This window comes from Natrix helvetica, assembly GCF_964273705.1.
Source record: "Natrix helvetica genome assembly, chromosome: 1".
NCBI lineage: Eukaryota > Metazoa > Chordata > Lepidosauria > Squamata > Natricidae > Natrix > Natrix helvetica.
Window position 1 is genome coordinate 362,451,831 of NC_138548.1, and position 22,642 is coordinate 362,474,472.

A 22,642-nucleotide genomic window follows, 5' to 3' on the forward strand; every position below is an offset into this window, starting at 1 on the left:
TGTGTTTTCTTTCAATCCTGTCAGCCTTAATTGGCTTTACCTACAGGCAGCTGGGCAATTTCCCTAATACATTCTTGCAGTCAGTCTTATCTCAAGTGTTTACATTCTTGCAAGTTCACAGCTTGCTTGAGACTGCAAGAATTCTGTTGGAATTCTGAAACACAAGTAAGTTGAGATGATTCCCGTCCTTCTCCTTTGAATTCATTCATGTTGAATGAATCTTTGTCAGGACCCCATACCTGCCATGGCTGCAGCTTTGAAGCCCACAAATTCTCTTCGCTCTCCTTCATTATCCTTCTAGATCTGGAGTAATATGCAGCATTCAAGGCATGGGCCAGAGTCATAATGGCACTGTAAAAATGGTGGAAATTCATTGCCCACACTGTGTTCTTTTTCCTTTGGGTCTCCAGTGGTGATTTCTCAGTGCATCTTTTCCGGCCTTTGATAGAAAAGACATGTTTTGAAAAAGAACAGACAAATGACTGATGTCCAAAGGGGTGATCCAGAAAGAAACTGGATATAAAGGCATCCTTCATTGGCTCCTTTTCTCTCTCAAAATCAACAGTCCAGATATGATTCACATATTTGAGGGCACTGTGTTCTCCCAGTGGAAATATTAAAGTGAGCGTTGTGATCCAGACTTTCCCTTCAATGGGTCCTGGCAAACGACTAAGTGTAAAATGAAAAGAAAGAATTCTTTCCAAAATGCGACCATATTCTATGTAGTGAACATAAACATTGACTTGTCTCCACTTAGAGAGGGCATCCCTGTGGTTTGCTGTAAGATGAGATGTTGAAAATTGTTGTGATACAACAACACAAATCCCATTCATGCTAAGCATAGGGGTAAAAGTCCTCATGAAATTATCTCCGTTCTCGGTATCTGAAGCAAAAAGACCAATCAAGGTCCATCCGAAATGGAGGAGCACTTGGAGAATTCCTGGGTATAGGATCCCCTTTTTTGGGAAAAGCTGGTGATAAAAGGGCAATTCACTTTTATAATGCAGTGAATTTGAAAATAATTCGAAATTGATCTGAAAAAGCAATGAAGAATACTGTGTTATATTTATGGACAGATCAATTCCAAAATATTAGCTTTAAAGATATCCAATTTGGTACTCCTAGACATATTAAAATAGTTTATTTTTTATTAGTCATTAACCCAAATGAAAATAAAGAGTAAAAATACATGACATTAACAAGACTTTATATAACAATAATATAAAAGAAAATAAGTTAAAAAGAATCAGAATATAGAATAGAAATCATATTTCAGTACCATCCCTACTCTCTATCTAAGACCCACATAGTCATATGTCAAATGAAATGTTTTGTTCAAATAAAGAAACATATTGAATGTAGTTTTTTTTTAAATTTTGACCAAACAAGTATGTTAATTTATAATAAGAATCTAAATAGGTTGTTGGTCTAATCTGCAGTCCAAGATGCTGATTGCTTTGATGAAAATCCTAACAGGGAAAACAACTCAAGAACCATGGGAAATTCTAAAAAAATATGATTATAAAAGCCCAGTCCAGTACAATACCACTGAAAAGAAGAAAAACAACAAATCCAAGAAGAAACCACCATGCACAAAGATCTCCCTGCTAAACTGAAAGACAAAAAAGAAAATACAAAAAATTGAAAGAAGGACACATAGCTAAGGAAGAATATCAGCAGATAATTATCATCTGCAGATGAAGTCAAGAAAGCAAAGGATCAGAATCAATGACGATTTGCAACAAATTCAAAGATAAGTTAAATAAGTTTCTTTCAACATAGAAATAACAAGAAAAAGTCAAGGAAACAGTTGTTCATCTAAAGAGAGGAGATGGCAAGGAAGTAACAGGCAGTAGAGAGAAAGCAGAGCTGCTTAACTCATTCTTTGCATCAGTCTTCATGCAAAAAGAAACTATAGCCCAAACTACTAAAAACATAACTGTAAAAGACAGACTAGAAATAAAAATTAAACTAAGCAAAAAGAATGGTAAGAGAACACCTGTCTGATCTTGATAAATATAAATCACCAGGACCTTATGGATTATGTCCCAGAGTTCTGAAAGAGCTAGTAAATAATTATCTCAAAACTACTGTACCATATCTTTCAAAAATCCTAGAGCACTGCGGAACTATCTGAAGACAGGAAACAAGTTGATGTGGTTCCCATCTTCAAAAATGGGAGGGAGAACAGACCCAGGAAACTACAAACCAATCAATCTAACATCAATACCTAGGAAGATACAGATCTGTGAACATCTAGAAACAAATAAAGTAATAACTGGAATTCAGCACAAGTTTGTTAAAAACAGATCATGCCAACCAATCTTATTTCATTCTTTGACAGAGTGACCAAATTAATAGACCAGTGGACATAATGTGGAAATGCTGTGGACATAATATACTTACATTTCAGTGAGGCATTTGTAACTAGCTGACAAACCATGCTCAATGAGTAGTTCTTAATGGTATTACATCTACATAGAAAGAAGAAAGCAGTGGGGTCCCACTAGATTCTGTCTTAGGCCTAGTACTCTTCATCATCTTCATAAATGACTTAGATGAGGGAATAGAAGGGGAACTTACCAAATTTTGAACTAAACACTCAAAACTGTAGAAATTGTGGTAGATTTTAGGAGAAACCCTCCTAGACTACCACCTCTTACAATACTATACAACACAATATCAACAGTAGAGAACTTCAAGTTCCTAGGTTCTATCATATCTCAACACTTAAAATGGACACCTAACTTCAAGACTTCAAAGCAATGATGATGATGTCATGAGAGGACATCATTGCTTTGAGCCTTGCCTTCTGAATATTCTGGATGCCAATCCCTAACCATCACACCTAGAATGGCCATGGTGAAAAGCAATTCTTTAATTCCAAAGTGAAAATATATTTGGATCTATACATAATAACTCACCACCACATTCAATTTATCTATAGATAGGCATATATGTACCAATAAATAAAAATGCAAACCTGTGGGACTTTGTAGATGGCTCCTAGTGTTGACATCTGGATGGAGAAGTCATCAGCAGCTGCGTCAACAAGAGCCAAAATGTTGTCCTTCCTTCCACAGCTGTAGTTGGGAACATTGGCTTCTCCAGTAGAGAGCATGTCCAGCAAGGCTTCTGAAGTCATAAGTATGTTCAAATAGTTGTCATGGATGTTGTAGCCAAGTGTGAGATTGTGAAGAAGTGTGGGAGTCTTGTTGACCACTTGAATGTTAAAAACATAGCGTAGTGCTCTATAGCTTTCAAAATGTAAACTAACGTAAAACATGTTCATGTTATTATTATCATCCTCATCCTCATTAACAGCAATAACAAAATACTTTTTTTTAAATTTAATCCTCTTCTTCTTCACAAGCCTTCTGGGTCTTAAGCCAATTCTGATCTACAACCAGATGAAAATGATAGTTTCCCATCATCATTTCATTTTAATTACTGTTGGGGAGATGAGATGGAGATAATTTTCTACTAAGTTTAAGAATAATAAATAAATCATTATTTGTAGCAGAACTAATTTTCAACTGATGTGTAACCAGGATTCAAAATTACTCAATCATTAGAGAAGAAGCATCATAATAGGAAGAGGCTGTTTCATAAACAACCCAGAAAAGCAATTCTAAAACCCAGACATTCTCTGTTCTTATAAAGAGGAGGCATTGCATATAAATGAGCGATTATAAAACTGAGAGATGGGCTGGGCAGAGACAACTACACCCCATTCAATAACTACTTTAAACCAAAGTTGGTATTAATATAATAACTCAGGATTAGACCAGGAAAGTTATAGAATCTGGATGTTTTTCAGGTTTTTTTTCCTGATCCATTTTTGGATTTGAGATTTTATATATATATATATAGTAAGACAAAAGAAAAGCAATGGAAATCAAAATGACTCAATAAATTATGCATACAAAACACGCATAAGTGAAATAAGAAAAAAAGAATGAGACTGTTAGAATTGAAAATATAGGGAATGCAACTCCATCACAATGAATGACTTACGAATCAAACTGACAATGTGGAGCCCTGTTGAAAGGTAACCTTGTTATATGCAATATTTTTGTTCCAGTGTTCATGATACTAATGAGATGGTCTCCTGGCTTGTAATAGCTCCATGGTTTTTTTTCATCTTGGTGTTCGAAATTCAGTGGACATTTCATTCTAAGCTTCCCAGGGAATGGCTGGGACATCAGGAGAATCAAAAGCAGAAGCAGAACAGTCATAATTTATGGAACTGAATCAATATCCTTTCTGTTTCTAAAAAAAAGGATGACAAGAAAAGTTACATTAATTCAAAGCACCTTCACAATATGGAAATTCTAGTGATTTTCCTGATTCACACAGAAACAAACCAAGCTTCACCTGGAAAGGAGAGAAAGTACATTCAAGAGCAGAGTATCTACCTGTCCCAAAACCATGTGCCACAATGTATGTGGCTGAGGCTTTTATCCTTTTCTGATGCAAGATTTTCTAGCTCGTTGTTTAAGTATGATGTTTACCTCAAAGACAGTCACTGAAGAAGTAGAAGAAGAGGTCTCAACAGAATTTTGAAACTACAGTGAGAAGCAACCTCTCCTCTGGGCATCCTAAATTGTTAAGGGCTCCATTTGTAGAGGAGTAGCTGGAGAAAAACAGTGAAAAATCATAAATCCATTCCTTGGAGCAGTGTCCTTATGCACCAAAGACAAATTCCTTGTGTGTCAAGGCCAATAAAGAATTATATTCTATACAGAGTGCTGTGAGACCTACAGCTACAGCAGCAATTCCCACAGCATGGTTCCTGGTGTGACATGATTTCTTGCCATGTCCTTCCTGAAACTGGTTGATGTGGGCCTTGTGGACCAGTGGTGGGTTTCAATTTTTTTTATTACTGGTTCTGTGGGCATGGCTTATTTTGTGGGTGTGGCTTGGCAGTCATTTGACCAGGTGGGAATGGCTTGGCAGTCATGTGACTGGGTGGGCATGGTCAATTTAGCCATCCATTTTGCCAATTTAGCAGTCCATTAATAATAATAATTAATAATAATTTATTACATTTCTAGACCGCCCCCTCTCCCCGGAGGGACTCGGGGCGGTGTACAGGAACAAATTTAAAACACACAAACAATCATACACATAGGTAAAAATCAAATTAAATTAACAACCCCTGTACAATTTATAAAAATTAAAAACAGACCTTAAAACCAATCTTAAAAATTTAGAAATAGAACTGAGGTGGGATAGGTGGAATTAGGCCAAGCCGGCTAGCTGGAATAGGTGGGTTTTAAGTTTCTGACGGAAGGAGCAGAGATCCATAGTCACTCTAATATCGGGGGGAAGGTCATTCCAGAGGGTCGGGCCCATCACAGAGAAGGCCCTTCCACTAGGCGTTGCCCGCTGGCACAGCCTAGAGGATGGCACTCGGAGGAGTCCCTCTCTGTGTGAGCGAATTGGCTGGAGGGATGTATGGGGCAGGATACGATCCCACAAATAACTAGGTCCTGTGCCATGGAGCGCCTTAAAAATGATGGTCAACACCTTGAAGCGCACCCGAAAAGCCACAGGTAGCCAGTGTAGCCCGCGCAGGAGAGGTGTTACGTGGGAGTAGCTAGAGACTCCCGAGACTGCCCGCGCGGCCGCATTCTGAAACAGCTGCAGCCTTCGGGTGCATCTCAAGGGGAGCCCCATGTAGAGAGTGTTACAGTAGTCTAGCCGGGACGTCACAAGCGCATGGGTGACTGTGCGAAGGGCACTCCGGTCCAATAGGGTACGCAATTGGCGCACCAGGCAAACCTGGTGGAACGCCCCCCTGGCCACGGCTGTCATATGGTCATCCATGGACAGCCGGGTATCCAGAAGGACGCCCAAATTGCGTGCCCGATCCACGGGGGCCAGACATTCGCCCCCAATGGCCAGTGATGGAGTAAGCTGGTTGAACCGGGGCGCCGGTAGCCACAGCCACTCAGTCTTGGACGGGTTGAGCTTGAGTCTGTTACTTCCCATCCAGATCCGTACGGCTTCCAGACACCGGGACATCACTTTGATAGCATCATTGGGGTGGTTTGGGGTAGAAATGTACAGCTGGGTATCATCCACGTACAGATGGTAGTCTACCCCAAACCCACGAATGATCTCGGCCAGTGGCTTCATATATGTATTGAACAGGAGAGGCGAGAGGACCGACCCTTGTGGCACCCCACAATAGAGCGGCCTCGAGGTCGACCTCTGCCCCCCTGCCAATACAAATTGCACTCGGCCAGAGAGATAGGAGGAGAACCACCGCAAAATGGTGCCCCTCACCCCCAGCCCCTCCAGTCAATGCAATAGTATACCATGGTCGATGGTATCGAAAGCCGCCGAGAGATCTAATAGGACCAGGATGGAAGAGCAACCCCCATCTCTGGCCCTCCAGAGATCATCCACCAACGCGACCAATGCCGTCTCCGTGCTGTGGCCGGGCTGGAAACCAGACTGGCGCGGGTCCAAATAATCATTTTCCTCCAAGTGGCGCGGAAACTGTAGTGCCACCACACTCTCTACAACCTTCACCAGAAAGCAAAGGTTGGAGACGGGACGGTAGTTGGCTAACAGAGCTGGGTCCAGGGAAGGCTTCTTGAGGAGGGGTGGCAGAAACCCCTCACTCAAGGAAGCGTTGACTAACTCCTGGAGCCAGCCTTGTGTGACCTCCCAGGATGCCAGTACAAGCCAGGAGGGACACGGGTCCAATAAACATGTGGTGGCTCGCAGTCGCCTACGCAACCTGTCCTTATCTTCGGAAGTAAGAGTCAAACTCCTCCCAGAATGGAACCTCATGACCCGCCTCCGACGTCCCTTCCAGACCACTAGTAGGGACCAACTCGCTTCGAATCTGAGCGATTTTGTCCTGCAGATACTCCCCAAATTCCTCTGCTCTGCCCTGCAGAGGAGCTTCCCGCAGCCTCTGTTGGTCACCCCAAACAGGGCGGCAGGGTAGTTATCTGCGGATGCAATAAGAGTGGCACAATACTGATGCTTGGCCACCCTTAACGCCACAAGGTAAGTCCGTAAATGGGCTCTTACCTGAGTTCGGTCAGATTCAGAGCGTGATGATCTCCATCTGCTCTCTAGGCGTCTCTTGTGGCGCTTCATCACCCTCAGCTCTTCGGTGAACCAAGGAGCCTGTGTGGTTCGCTGCCGCAAGAGAGGCCGCAAAGGCACCACCCGGTCCAAGGCCCCAGCGGCCGCACTATTCCATGCAGCCACTAGGTCCTCCGAGCGGGTGTGGGTCAGGGCTACAGGAAATGGCCCGAGCTCCATCTGGAACCTATCAGGTTCCATCAGGCGCCTGGGGCGGAACCATCTTGGGCACTCTGGTTCCGTGTCCCCGCGGTGGGGAGTAGCGGCTGGAAAGTCGAGCCGGAGCAGTGAGTGATCAGACCATGACAGGGGGGTGATAGCTAAATCCCCTATTCCCAGATCACTCCTCCATTGGCCAGAGACAAAAATAAGATCCAGGGATCTTATACTTAAACAATACACAGCAGCCACCATTTCTATTCTTTTTAAATACTGCATGAAGTTTTTGCTCTAGGTTATTTTAATAGGGAGGAGAGGTTGGCAATGCCTGGAAATTTCTGGGAATTTTTCCTCTGTGTTAGAGGCATCAAAATAACCAAGATGATATAAGGTCTCCTGCTGGAGCAGGGGGCTGGACTAGATGACCTCTGAGGTACTTCCAGTCCTAGATTGCTGTGCTGTTTTAAAGCATCCTCTTAAGCTGTGTCTATTGCCAGGTTTGTGGTCCTTCCTTCCTTTCCTTTTTTTCTCCCTCCCTTTATCCATCCATTCATCCACCCATCCATCCATATCTCATTCACTTTCCCTTCCTTTCCCTCTTTCTCCCTCCCTCCCTTCCTCCCTCCCTCCCTCTTTCCCTCCCTTTCTCCCTTCCGGTGAAGAACCCCAGAAAGTCTTTGGTAGGAGGAAGAAAAGCCAGACATTTTGAAACTGAGAACGTGCCCATAGATCATCTGGCATTTTTAGAGCTCCACTATTGATTAGCTTAGCCTGAGCAAGGATAGCTAGTCGCACTTTCAATAAGCTCTCAACTCAATCTTCATGCCAGAGGTCTTCAAACTTGGCAATTTTAAGACTTGTGGACTTCAACTACCAGAATTCTCCAGCCACCAGAGCTGAATCCTGGAAGTACACAAGTCTTAAAGTTGCCAAATTTGCAGACCTCTGCTCCATGCACCTGGGGATCCCCAAACAGTGAGGATTTCTTTCTTTCTTATGTTTTTGCTCCCAGGGGGCTGCATGGAGGCTTACTAGGCACTCCACATCCTATTTTGGGCCTAGCAGGCCTGCCTGAAGCTTCCTGGGAGCTAAAATATCGCTCATGGGGATCCTGGAAGGCGCAGGGGAAGGGAAGTTTGTCAGCTCAGTGGGCACAGGGTGGGGGGGCACAGCTAGCTCTTGGGAGGGGGGCTAGAGAGAGTTACTTTTAGGCAGGAGGAGGTAGCTCAGTTGGGGCGCAGGGCAGTCACAATGTGGCAGCTTAGGCAGGCAGGGCAGCTTAGGCAGGGAAATCGCTGGGGAGGTAAGGAGTGGGGCAGGTGGGTGGGGCGAGCGACCGGAGAACCAGTTTGGGGGTGTGGTAGACCTGGGTCATTGCTGGTTCCAGTGACCCAGGCTGCTAAGTTACTACCTGTTCGGCCAAACCGGTCCGAACTGGTAGGAACCCACCTCTCTTGTGGACCCTCTTCTTTTTTCTTTGGCCTACCCATCTCTGAGGCCATACATGAATCCCTCCAAAGATTGCCAGATGCTTAGTAGATGTGATTGGGAGTTTCTGTTTTTGAATGTCTCTGTGTCAATTTTTCTCTTGGGTTTAACTTTTCTTATCTGGACATGGAGAACATTGATATGCACACTTGGGCCTACAAGAGTTAACTGGGAGTGTGAGTAAGAGAGGGAAGATGACAAAATAGGTAGAACCATCCTGATCATGATGGGTTGAATATGTGTCATACTTGGTGACATCTGCTCTGCTATTCAAATATTGTCCCACTGTATGGCCCTTGGTTTTGAATCTCAGTGCCTGGCTACATTTGGTGACATTGCCAACATCTGATCTACCAACATCTAGAAATGAGTAAAGTAATAACTTGAAGTCAGTATGGGCTCGTTAAATCATACCAAACCAATCTTATTTCATTTTTCAACATAATTGTCAGCTCTGAAGCTGACCTGGCTAAAGCCATTTTTAACCGCTTCAATGTTGCCACAGGGATAGGGAGGGGGGAATTGAGATAGAGGGGTACATATAGCCAAAACAACCTTTTTCTCTTCGGAACCAAGGATTTTCTCACACCTGGTCAGAAGAAGGCAGAGTGATGTCACCCAGCTGCCAGCCCATTCTGTGATTGGACCATGTGACTGATTGTTTTGAGAAAGTGGGAAAACTTTTACTTTTTTTTCCAAAAGAATTTTATTGGTTTTTAAAGTTTTTTGGGGAAAAGGGTAGGTGGATATACAAAAAAAATTTGGGGGGGGGCAGCTCCATCATGCAGAGGTAGGAATCTCTCCAATTCTCACAACATTTAACAGAAGAAAAAAAAACAGCATCTTATTATACATTGTATCAACCATGTGTTCAATCATCTCTTTTGCCACTTTCTAATATATCAACAATTAAAATGATATTCCAGATATATTTATTTTTGTGAACTGAGTCTTTCCATTATTGTTCCCTTCTCCTTGTCCCCAGGAGGAGCCGCAGCCCCTCCCTCCTTCATGTCTTGGGTTTTGTTGCCTTTTTCACTACTTCTTATATTTCCGTCCTCTAGGAGGCCGCTATGTTTTTTAATGAAGGCCTCTGCCTCCACAACTGTGTTAATTCTAATTCTGTTTCCATCCCAGAAGATCAGCATTCTTTCTGGCAATAACCATCTAAACCAAATTCCCTTATTATATAATTTCTTTGATAAGGAGGAATACTTCCTCCTCTTATCTCTTATTTTTTTCGGAATTTGCTTAAGAATGGCAAATTCTTTATCTTTATATTTTAGTGGTCCCCCCCTCTGAGCCCCTAGAATCTCATCCCTCGTGGTCTTCCTAAGAAATTTAACATGTACTTCCCTTGGAACATTATGTGTTCTGGCATATGCTGAATTAATCCTGTAAACCAGATCCATATCCCACCACAACTGTTCTTTATCTCTTTTAATATATTCTGCTAAAATTGTACTCATAATATCCTTAAGATCTTCATCTTCTGTCTCCGGTAGGTTCTGGAATCTGAGAAAGAAGGATATTCTTTCAAGTTCTATCTTTGTCATAAAATTTTCCAATTCTCTATTCCCCTTCTGGACTGCCTTAACCTCCTCCCCTAGCCCGACCGCACCCTCCTCCAACACACCAATTCTTTGTTCATTTTCTGTTGTTTGCTGCTGTACACCTCTGAGCTGTTCTTTAAAATCTGCCACCTCTTTTTTCAACTCATTTCATCCCTTCATAAGAGCCTGGAACATTTGGTTAACAGATAAATCTTTTGAACTCTCTCCAGTCCCTTCTTGTTGTAAAAAATGATGGAATTTTTGTCTGTTGAGTCGTTGGGCTGGATGTAGAGGAAGTGGGTGCCGAGGCTGCCTTGCCTGGAGGTGGTTTTCTGGGCCCCATTTGTCTGAGTTCAGAGATGACTATAAATCTTTTGCAAAAGAAATGGCATCTGTGGAGCGTGCTGCTGGGTGAGTATGAGAAGACAGGCAAGTCCAAAAGTGAAAGTTAATCCTCAATCACAGCTCCAAGCCAAAAAGTCACAAAAAAAGAGAATCAAATAATCCAAATCCAGAAAGACCACATAACAGGAGGAGCTCCAGGAGTCCTTCAGGGGGGAGTAGTAATATAAAGCCAGGAATTTCTTCAAAGGTAGTTTCAAAAGGCAAATTTCATTTATAAGTGCGAAGAAGAAGACAGAAGCAGGCCATCTTGGCTCCCCCTTTCACAGGGGACCAGGGGGCAGAACATCAAAAGTTTCCATAAAGTTTTTAAAACAGCTCAGCAATCACCTCTTGCAGTTGTGATATAAATGTTTCTCACATAGTTAGTACAAGTGACTAATTCAACTTTTACTCTCTCTCTCTCCATTCCGAGATTGAGAGATAGTTCAAGTGCTGCTTTACCCGAGGGGGGTGAAAGAACCCCCCTCCAATCTTCTAATTTCAAATTGATTGAATCCACAAACTTACAAAAGGCTGCTGCTCATCAGTTAACGAGGATTAAAGAGATTGGAGCGAACTTCTCACCTCCAGCACTTCAACCACAACTTCTAATTAATTACTTCCTTCCGGAATCCATTCAGCGAAGGTGCAGGCAGCCGACTGCTGCACTATGCACCCCCCCTCGCTCCCCGGCTCCTGAGGTGAGGCTGGAACCCCCCCACGGCTGCCACTGATTCCGGGGGTTCCAGCAAGCCACCCTACGGCAGGTGGCCCCTCCGAGACCGCCTGTGCTCCTAAAAGGAGCCCACCGGAGAGGCAAATAGCAGACGCCCAGCATCCGTTGTCTTCGGAAACCGGAAGCCGTCCCGGGAATATTTCTTAAAAATAACAGTGAGATAAGTAAAAATAGGGCTGGAAGTTAGAGAAAGAAGGATTAATGTAATATATATTTTTCAGGTGAATTAATAAGAAGAAGGGATTCTAGGCTTTTAATAATGAAAATTTTAAATATATCTGAATAAAAGGGTGATGTCTATAAAAATAACATATAGAAATATTGAATAAGAAAAATATTGAAGATTACAACAATATAAATATGTGTATTACTAGTATAACTATATAAATTTGTTAAAATGTAATACATATTATTAACAACGTTTATGTGTAGAAAAAGGGATATGTAGAATTTGATTGACATGAAAACAGCATATTGAACTATTGAACAAGATAATAATGAAAGATCATAATCCAACAAAACATGCGTATTACTATTATTAGAATTATATAACTTGTCAAATATAACTAAGATGAACAGTGTTTTAAAATTTGATTAGAAAGGGGATATTTTTTAAATATAACAGTGACATAAAAATTAGAAAGGGGAACAATGGAAGATTATAATTCAATATAAATGTGTATTACTATTGGAATTATATATGTTTGTTAAACATAGCAAATATGATTATTGGTATTCTACTTATAGTAAAAGGAGTGATATGAAGAATATGGAGATTGGCATAAAATAATATACTGAAATATTGAATAATTAAGGAAAGATTATAATTCAACAAAATATGTGCATTACTACTAAAAGTCTATACGATTCTTAATTGTGTTAAATATGAAGAGTATTGTTTTATTTATAGTAAAATGTAACTCTGGTTCCACACTGTTCACACAACGATATATTTGTAGAAAAGTAAAGAATAAAAAACTTAAAAACTAAAGAAAAGAGCAGATTTGTGGAGATAAATTCATTCAGAGCATTTGTATGGAAGAAAATGTTAAAGGTTGTATTGAAGCTCAAATGTTTTCTTGTTTATTTTAAACTGCACAAATTCTTATTTGAAGGTAGGAATAGCAAAAAGATCTTGAAAGAGAGGCTGGATAGAGATAGGAGTGCATGGCAGGTTGGGCAAGTTTACTCCTGCCAAAGAAAACATCTCTTCTGCTTTATATTTTGGATCTCTCTTTCCATATTTATCTTTCTATGAATATCTATTTTGGAATTTGGTAAATTGTCTTAGGTCCAACTCATGGAAAGATTATTGCAATCTACACAGGCCTTTCTTGAGCATCCCCAGAAGTATTAATGATCCACAATGAGGTGGTATGAATAATTATGGATGCACCTCCTTACAATCATACTTCTAATGGTTCCAGTAGACATTGCATATAATTTTCAGGACTAGTTGCCTCCAGCAGCCAACTAGATATCACAAAATTGGCATTTATCCATTTGCTTAGAAGATTAACTTGTTCATTATTTAGCTCTAATACTGTAGGTTCCTATAAAGGTTCTGCACACTTCACAGGAAATCCTTCATGTCTTAAGACTATCCTCAATTTCATAGGGCCTTAGAAATGTTGCAATATCTCTTTTTAGAAAATGATATTACAATTGTCTTCCTTCAATTGAAATATTAAGAAATGCATCCAGAAAAATGCTGCTGGTATCAATCATTGTCTCAAGAAGGAAAATGAAAAGATAGAATATTAAAGAAAAATTGGGTTTTGTTGTTCTCAGATACTGCAAAATGCACCATGATGCATTTTGTCCAGATGATGATTATCCAAATGAGGATTGAGTCAAATGTATCCCCAAATTTATAACCTTCCTGTCTTATGAAGAACATCTGGGCATCATCCTGATCTCTTTTGCTCTACTCTTGTTTCTAACCACAGTTTTTGTGTTGCTCATATTCAAATCAAATATCGAGAAACTCGTATTGTCAAAGCCATCAACTGGGACCTCTCTTACATCCTCCTGGTCTCCCTCCTGCTTTGCTTCTTCTCACCTTTTCTTTTTATTGGTCAATCAAGGAAAGCCACCTGCCTTCTTTGACAAGCAGTGTTCAGCATTGTTTTCTCAGTTGCCATTTCTTTTCTCTTGGCCAAAACAATCACAGTGGTGCTGGCTTTCCTGGCCACAAAACCAGGAATTCAAGTGAAGAGATGGTTGAGGAAGAGCTTGGCCAACACCATAATCCTTTCTTGTTCTGCTGTTCAAATTATCATCCGCTCCATCTGGCTGAGAATTTGTCCCCCATTCCCTGACTCTGATTTACACTCCCAGACTAGAATTATAACACTTCAATGCAATGAAGGCTCTTTTGCCATGTTCTACATCACTCTCAGCTACCCGGGCTTCCTGGCTGCTATCTGCTTCATGGTGGCTTTCCTGGCCAGGAATCTGCCCAGTGGCTTCAATGAAGCCAAACTCATCACCTTCAGTATGCTGATCTTCTGCAATGTCTGAGTGATTTTTGTGCCCAACTATTTGAGCACCAAATGGAAATACATGGTGGCTGTTCAGATCTTCTCCATCTTGTTTCTCCAGTGCTGGTCTTCTGGGCTGCTTCTTCATTCCCAGTGCTATATTATCATTCTGAGGCCAGACCTGAATACAAAGGAGCAGCTTGCAACCAGAAGAAATGTAGACATGAGAAACAGAGGAATTTTAACTCTTGACTTTTTCCAATGGTTCACACCTAGAAAATGGTCCACATTCTCTATACATAAATGCTGTACACCAACAATTTTGCTTAAAATAATTGAAGTATATTTGGAATGTAATGTACCCAACCTTGTATAATAGAATTCCAAGATATCTACCAGTTTTTTGAATCCTCAAGGCAGAATTACTGTGTAGTGCCCATAACCTATTTCAGGACTGAGATACCTCATCCAACTTTTTGGAACATGACACTTGTTAGTATGCAAGAAATATATAGTGTGGAAGGGAATTTTAAAATTTTAGTTTTTTGTTTCTAGGGACACGTTCCTTACAATCTTCTCCTGGGGTATAATTCCTCTGAAAATTGGTATTTGAAATAGAAAAAATGAAATGTTTTATCTACAAATTATACAATAGAATAAGAAATGGCCCAAATGTCACTTTGTTCTTCAAAAACAGAGCTGACCTGAAAAAAAGAATGAAAAGATGACATTAACAGTATACAATAATGTGAGCTCTTTTTTTTCCATAGAAAAAGAAAAAAAATAATATAACTGGTTGTTATGAAGAAGCAAATAATTTGGATGTTGGGAAAAGTTGGAGATCCTGGTGAATGAGATGGACTTTCCAACAGTAGGTGGCTCATTTTCAGGAAATAGAGGAGCATTGTTCACTCATTCTTCATTTGGTCCATACAACATATTTCATTTCTGCTAATACTTTTTTTCTATATGGTAGTCCTTTGGGTTGAAGAAGCACTATTTGTGCACTTCATCTGGGACATTGAGTTGGCTCTGCAGTTCCAGCTTGGAGGCTCAGAGTCTAGCATAAGGGGGCACCGAACAGCCTTTGTTATATTAGTTGTGGGTGATATTTTGTGTCGCCATGTCTGTCCTCTCCTGTGATGAGGAAGAGGAAAGGGCTTGGTGAAACTTTGTTCTAGCTGCCAAAAGGCAGCTACTTTCTTTCTGCTTGAAAAGTTTAAAACTTGGCTAATATCAGCCTTTACTCAGACTGACTTTGCAGCTTGTCCCAAGAAAGTCAATCAAGACATGGTGAACTTTGAACATGCTGAAGTGTCATCAGCATGCAACAACAAGGTGTCAATCCATTGAATCATCCTTCCCTTTCAGGCTGCAGACAAAGTACCTCCAAGATGGTTTTGTTCCCCCTCAAGGAACAAAAGAAGGAATGGGGGAGAAGAAAGGAGAGAGTTACAGCCACCTCATTGATTGTTGTTAAGGTAGAATTTCTCCAGACTTCACCTTCAAACAATTATAATCCTGAGGGCTGAGCAGCAATAGGGCAATGGCCTGCCTCTTTTCCCCTGAGGGAAGTCAACCCTTTCTAGAAGAATTAAATATTTTGAGAAATATTTAAAAAGGCAGAATATTGTATCTCCCTAAAAGAGAAATGGAAATCTTTTAGAAAGACAAAAACTCAGCCCTAGCTCCCTGCCGCCAGCAGATGTTTGATGCCCATTGAGAAGGATTAGGCTAGCCTATCTACAAGACCTTCAGCTTCAAGGTGATGGGATTAAGATATGACCCTCCAGAATATAACAGGATTATTTTACAGCAGGGCTCACTGCATTGCAAAATCACCTGGGGACATTGCATCACCCCCCCTCCCCCAGGCTTCAACCAAACTTGATTCAGACAAACATGACTCCTGCATAGCCCCATGGGAGTCTGAAAGCAGCCAATAGAATACATATTCTTGCACAGGAACAGGAAGTTCAAGTGCAAAGCCCGAGAGAGGGTATAAATACAGGGGTGGGATTCTACCAGTCCGGACAGGTTCAGGTGAACCAGTAGCTCTGACTATCAGCTGGGATCACCCGCCCGTCCCTGCACTATAGTTATCTATATTCCCTTTTCTGAAACCCAGCTGATAGGTGTGGCAGAGTGCATTGTGATGCCTCATCTTTTTTTCCTCCTGCGGAAGGTGATTTCTCTGTAACTGAGCACACGTGTGTCGCACGGATCAGGTGCATGCGCAAAGCCAACCAGTTATTAAACACCAGGAGCATGTGTTTGATACCTCTGCTTCAATGATCCATCTTTCCAATCAGCCTCCATGTTTCCAGCATCTTTCTCCCTGCTTGGAACTGAACCAGATGGATTTTTCTTCCAACACCTCCTACACTCTGCATAAATTTCCCTTCTCATAAATTCCCCCAAATAAAATTAAAAATTAATTATAATATTATTTAAATATGGTTAATTAAATATAGACTTTCTTGATTAAAATCTCCATCCCAGGAAGGGAGGCCAAGGCAGCAGGCTTATTTCCTGGCTCAAAGCTCTGATGCCAGAAATGGGGAGGAGAGAAGGCATTATCAATAATCCTCCACATTCCTCACTCTGTCCCCTTCTTTCTAAACACCCAATAGTGAGGAACTCACCATGGCGGAGGTTGTACAGGAGCTACAGACAGAGGAGCTTGTTAAGAAAGTGGAGGAACTGAAGGCCCTCCATCCTCCAAAGTGTAACATGTCTAAATGTGTATGCATCTAATTCTCCATTTTGGCACTAGTTAGAGAACTCCTACAAAATCACAAAGGATATGGACTGACTTTTGATCAAGAGGTTGCCCTCACTCAATCCAAGAGAAAGGCCTCATGGCTCATCAATCCTTAAGTCTGTTCTCGTAAAGTCCTCTGAAGATTGACAGCAGAGGTAGCATGATTGCTGCTAGTCTTTGCCTGAGACTCAAACTGAATTATGTAAGTAGAGAAGGGTCACGCTCACCGCTCCAAAGACAAATTCCCCTTGCCAGACACCTTCAGCTATTACTCAATTGAGCTCACCTCACAGCCCGGAGAGGCTGAGAATTGTAATGAAAAAGGGGCCGCACACATCTAAATTACCTTCCTAATGAAAATAAACTTGTAGACACAGTCTGTTACCTTAAACACAATCCTCAATGGTTCTGGGGGTTTTCGGTAGCAGGAAAGGACACGGGATCAAGCTCACTATATGGTTCTGTCATCCCTGGTCCCAAATCAAAAATTATGAATCACATTTCTGACACCAGCTTCTGTGGAATACAAACATAGGACCCAAAGCAAAGAATCAGATCTCAGTGCAGTGTTTATTAAACTGTACATACTGGGAGGGGAGTATTCTCCAAAAGAATAGCATGAAACATGAGAAAATGCCTGTCTTGAGGTTTCATTGACGTTGGGGTTTTCAGGAATGCTGACAAAACACTTTCAGCAGAAGAGATACATTTATGTCATACTCTCACATCCCACTCATAATGTGATGGGGTTTTTGTGTTATTATGTTTAAAGATGTAAGCCCCCAGAATAACCAATCTATGAGTTTATTTGTTTATTAAATAAATATATACATATTTTTACATTTCTGAATGGAAGGGAAAAGGGAGAAAATGATCCATATATATTTATTCAAAAATAATAATATAATTAATATAAGGTTACTTCTTGCTCTTCTGTAAGATCTGCAAAGGAAATCACTCTTAGATACAAGAAATATTTGCATCTTCAGATTCAGGGGTTGCTACAGGGATGTTATGATGAAACTTACCACAGGTTACTAGGAGTTGCAAGGCCACATTCCTTATGTCTCCATTTCAGTGGTGGGTTCCGGCAGCCGCTACTGCTGGGTTGCTCAGGGACATTCTACGTGCACATGTCCAGTACAACAAAAATTGCGCATGTACAGAAGTCAAAAAGAAAATGGCGCTGCCTGGAGAACCTCTTCAGGGGCGTGGCAGGTCTGGGTCGCTACGGGTTCCAGCAAGCCAGGCCACCAAGCTACTACTGATTTGGCTGAACTGGTCCGAACTGATAGGAACCCACCACTGCTCCATTTGCCTATTACAAAGACCCATTCATCTTGAAACTGATTTTAACCACACTGTTGTGACTACAAATAAGACTTAGTGCATTGTTACTGCTTTCTTTAGGAATATAGAGGAAAATAAAGAGATGTACTTTTAGGAATAAGTGGAATATCTCATCCCCAAGTGCATCTTGCTCCCTTCCTTCCCATCTTTGTCAGTTTTAAACCAATGTTAGGGGCTCTATATATTGTTTTAAGCTTTCTTCTTTTTTTCTTGATTGTAAGCTGCCTACAACAATTTCTAGCCAAGTAATTAGTTTAAATAAATAAACATTAAATTATCAAAGCCTGTTAAACAAGTCACCTAAGTGAGATTTTTGAAAAATGAAACATTGTAAAAGTCCCTTTTTATATTTTATTTTAGCATCAAATGTTCTTTGGTATTCAGATCTGGCCTAAAAATAATAATGTAGCATTTGGGAAAGAAGATACAGCCTAGTAATCCAGCACTGGAGGCTAAGATGGAGAAGATCTGAACAGCTACCATGTACTTCCCCTTGGTGCTCAGATATGCTGGGACAAAGGACACCCAGACACTGCAGAAGACGAGCATGCTGAAGGAGATCAGCTTGGCTTCATTGAAGGCCCCAGGAAGGTTCCTGGCCAGAAAAGCCACTGTGAAGCAGATGGCAGACATGAAGCCCATGTATCCAAGGGCAACATAAAACATGGTGACAGAGCCTTCATTGCATTGTAGGATGATCTCTCTAGGTTGGGAGTGCATATCAGAGTCAGAGAATGGGGGGGAAATGCCCAACCAGATGCTGCAGATGACAACTTGGAGGCCGGAACAAGAAAGGATGATGGAGTTGGCCAAGCTCTTCCCCAGCCATCTTTGCACTTTATTCCCTGGTTTTGTTGCCAAAAAGGCTAACACCACTGTGATTGTTTTGGCTAAGATGGAAGAAATGGCAATTGAGAATATAATGCTGAAGGCTGTTTGTCGGAGGAGGCAGGTTACTTTCCTTGGCCGGCCAATGAACAGGAAGGAGGTCAAGATGGAAAGCAGGAGAGAGACTAGGAGGATGTAGGAGAGATCCCGGTTGTTGGCTTTGACGATTGGTGTTTCCATGAATCTAATGAAAATCCACAAGCCAAAGCCTGTGGTTAAAGAGAAGAATAAGGCAATAGAAGTCAAGATGATCCCGAGATTTTCCTTATAAGAAAGAAAGCTTTTCATCTTTGGAATACAGAGAAATCGATTGGTGTTTGGATGTTGATCTTCTGGACATTTAATACATTTGTCTACATCTGAAAAAGAGCAAGAGTAGGATCCTCCTTTAACACATTGTTTTAATAAAGTGTATTGTTTGGGTAAACATGTTTTGGGTGTGAATAGCTGTCTGTAGGTGAAATCAATATATTTCTTCATTTCCCTCCAGCTGGAACGTCTTAATATTCTTTCTTTTTTAATGTTACCATTTTATCAATGAACTTGTTGATAGAGAAGAAGGAAAGAAGAAGAAAGGATTCAAGAAACAAAAGCAGTTCCACCATTTTACCTCTTCACTGCTGAATCTCTTGAAAATTGCAGCCTTTTGTCCAAGTTTTAATGCCCCAATGAGATCCAAGCTACAATGGAATGAAGTACATGTGAAGTATTGCTAACCCCTACCCCTCTTCCTCTCCTCTCCTCTGGCAAGGACTCAGAAAATGAGTGTAAGCCTTCAGCAGAACCTATGGAATGTCAGGAATTACCTGAGACTGATAAAAAAAGACCACTTGAATAGAGCATTACTACATAAGACTTATGGGACAGGGTGGCTAAGTGACTAAGATACCGAGCTTCTTGATCAAAAGGTCGGCAGTTTGGCGGTTCGAATCCCTAGCGCTTCATAACAGAGTGAGCTCCTGTTACTTGTACCAGCTCTGCTGACCTACAAGTTCGAAAGCATATAAAAATTCAAGTAGAAAAATAGGAACCACCTTTGGTGGGAAGGTAACAGCGTTCTGTGTGCCTTCAGTGTTTAGTCATGCCAGCCACATGACCACAGAGACGTCTTCGGACAGTGCTGGCACTTTGGCTTTGAACAGAGATGAGCACCACCCCTAGAGACAGGAACAACTAGCACATATGTGTGGGGGGAACATTTACCTTTACAAAAGACTGCCAAGAACTCCCCCCCCCCCCAAAGTAGAATGAAGAACACAGCAAACACAATCTGTGAAATTCCTTTAGCAAAGAAATACATCCTTTGATTAAAGGTAGTGAATGCAACCTGACTTAAGAAGCAATCCTAACCCATCATCATGTATTGGAATCAATTATCTGATTCAGCTATTGCCATGACACCTTGTCTGCTGTTACCTTCTGAATCTTGAGTGAACTGTTAAACAGCAACTGTATATGAAAGTGTATAATTGAAATCATTAGTAAAACTCCTCTCCTCTCATCTCCTTAATTCAGGAGTTAATCAAGGAGTTAAAATGTCAACTTAGTTCACCAGGTCTACGTCTTGGTTAAATATAGGGATTCAAATTTGGAAGTGCTCTAATCTGGATTGTGAACATGGCTAGAAGGAGTAGAGAATGGAGGAAGCACAAAGAGGAATCTCCGGGTTCTGGAAGCATCAAAGACAGTCTCCTGATTATTGGGTCATATGGGTATCTGAAACTGTGAATCTTGGCTGCCCATAGAAATGCTTCCCACGAGCCATACTGTAGATACTTGCAAGAATCTGATCATTCCTCTTTCAGAAATCCAATCATTACATACTGGAATCCGCAAAATCTCAGAACAATGAGATAAAAAGTAAAAACAAGATAGATGTGTTTTAAAGATAAAGTGCAAGAGACATTATCTCCCCTGTAGTGTAAGACAATATTCAACCCTCACATCCTGTATCTTTGTCGATGATTTATATCCATGTTTTCTTGACTTTAAATCAGATTAGCCCCAAAGATCATCTTATAATATTCTGTCAAATAAATTTATCAAGACTCAAAGGGGTGGGACCCACTCTAATCATGACTTTCAAAATGCACATTCATGGAAAATCTGAAGAGCTGTAGTCCCCCTTAAAGTCTGTCCATTTCTGCCGCTGTCACCTACCTTCCTGAGTGGAGATGGTTCCTTCTGCACAAGGTTGACAGTCATAGCAGCAGATTGGGCTCCCTTCCTGAGCCACCTTCATGAATCCAGGAAGGCAGCTTTCCACACACCTGGAAGAAGGCAGAGGCTGGACAGAAAGAGAGAAAAGGAAACAATTTCCACAAAATGAATTATTGCATTTCCTAAAACAGATCAAAAGAAAAGTTTGGGGATTTTCAGTTCAAGGCTTAGCTGTGCTATATTTGAAGCCTACAAACTACTTAGAGCTCATTGAACTGATTCAGCTGTTTGTTTGTTTTTGCCCGTTTACCTTCCCTTCTAATGCTTTCCATACTGCCATTTTTAGTTGATATTCTCAATGTATTTATTTAAAATAGAATTGATTCTCCAGTTTGGCAAATGGAAACATCTTGTCCCGTGATTTAAATCTAGCTTCCTTGCAGGAGACTGTCAAACGGTTAAATGGAATACTGGAATACTGAAGGATATTTTTCTCATAAACTCAAAAACATCTAATCACAAAATATATTTCCAGCCTGGGAGAACTGAGATTATATCCCAAGCCTGTCCCTGCCCCAACTCTGCAATTTTCTTGATAAGACCTTTAAAAAAAGGATAAATTATTTAACCCACATTGCTGTCCAGTTCCAGCTCTGCGATATTTTTATTGTTGATCCTCATCTTGAAATCCAAGGATCCCAGTCTGTCTAGACTCCCAACTGTCAATTTGAAAGCAGACATATTGAGAAAAACCACGGTGGCTACAATGTCCGAGTCTGCTACCAGTTCTCCATTCTCATTCAAATACACCCCTTCGATGCTATTATTATAAAACTGGGAGGTTCGAAGGAAGGAATGAAGCTGGAATTCAAATGAAAATGGACAATATTACATGAGACAGAGAAAGCTCTATGGCAAGACTCTTCTACTTGAGTTGGAATAAAGGATCTGCACTGAGAAATATTCAACAAAAATCTCATTAGAAGAATTCACTTTGAAAATAAGGATGATGCTCTTTATCTCTTCCATTCATAATTGTCATTGCAGAATTTGGAAAACCAGTTGGAATATACCAAACAATACATTCAGGGTGACCTAATGAGGACAAAGTTAAAACCCTAATGTTTGTACACAACCACATTGAAGGAATTCTGCTAGGGAAGCCAAAGTGAAGTTTTGTACAATGCTGTAAACAACACATATAGCGAATAGGTCAATGAGTAGATCACCAAGAACAAAGTTTTTTGCTCACTTTGAGGATGTCTATGGGGGCCTTTGCTCTACTAGTATGTTGTGCTTATGAAAGTCTGCATTGAGGTGATAGATGGGCCACTTGGCATGGAGAAGAAACACAGAGATCTTCACTGTGAAATATGATCTCTCTTCCCAGATAAGTCACGTCCTTTAATTTTATGGAATGTCTGTAGAATATCTTATGGAACAGTCTTCATTTCTGCTTCTTCTAGAAACTTCCCCATTTCAAACTTTCACCTTTTCACCTGGGCTGTTCTGACCTCTTAGATTCTTGACCAAAGAGGTTTGTCCATTTCCTACTGCTTGATGAGAG

General features: G+C 41.0%; 1 protein-coding gene across 1 annotated transcript in view; it reads right to left on the minus strand.

The window, feature by feature from the left end:
* LOC309382492 (vomeronasal type-2 receptor 26-like) overlaps positions 1-22,642 on the minus strand; it is a gene marked incomplete at both ends in the record, with an annotated part of 82,013 nt that overhangs the window by 55,904 nt on the left and 3,467 nt on the right. Inside the window, 2 exons of the mRNA XM_081934059.1 lie at positions 21,076-21,202; positions 21,709-21,936. Of these exons, the coding sequence (XP_081790185.1) occupies positions 21,076-21,202; positions 21,709-21,936 (355 nt within the window). The remainder of the gene's footprint in view (positions 1-21,075; positions 21,203-21,708; positions 21,937-22,642) is intronic.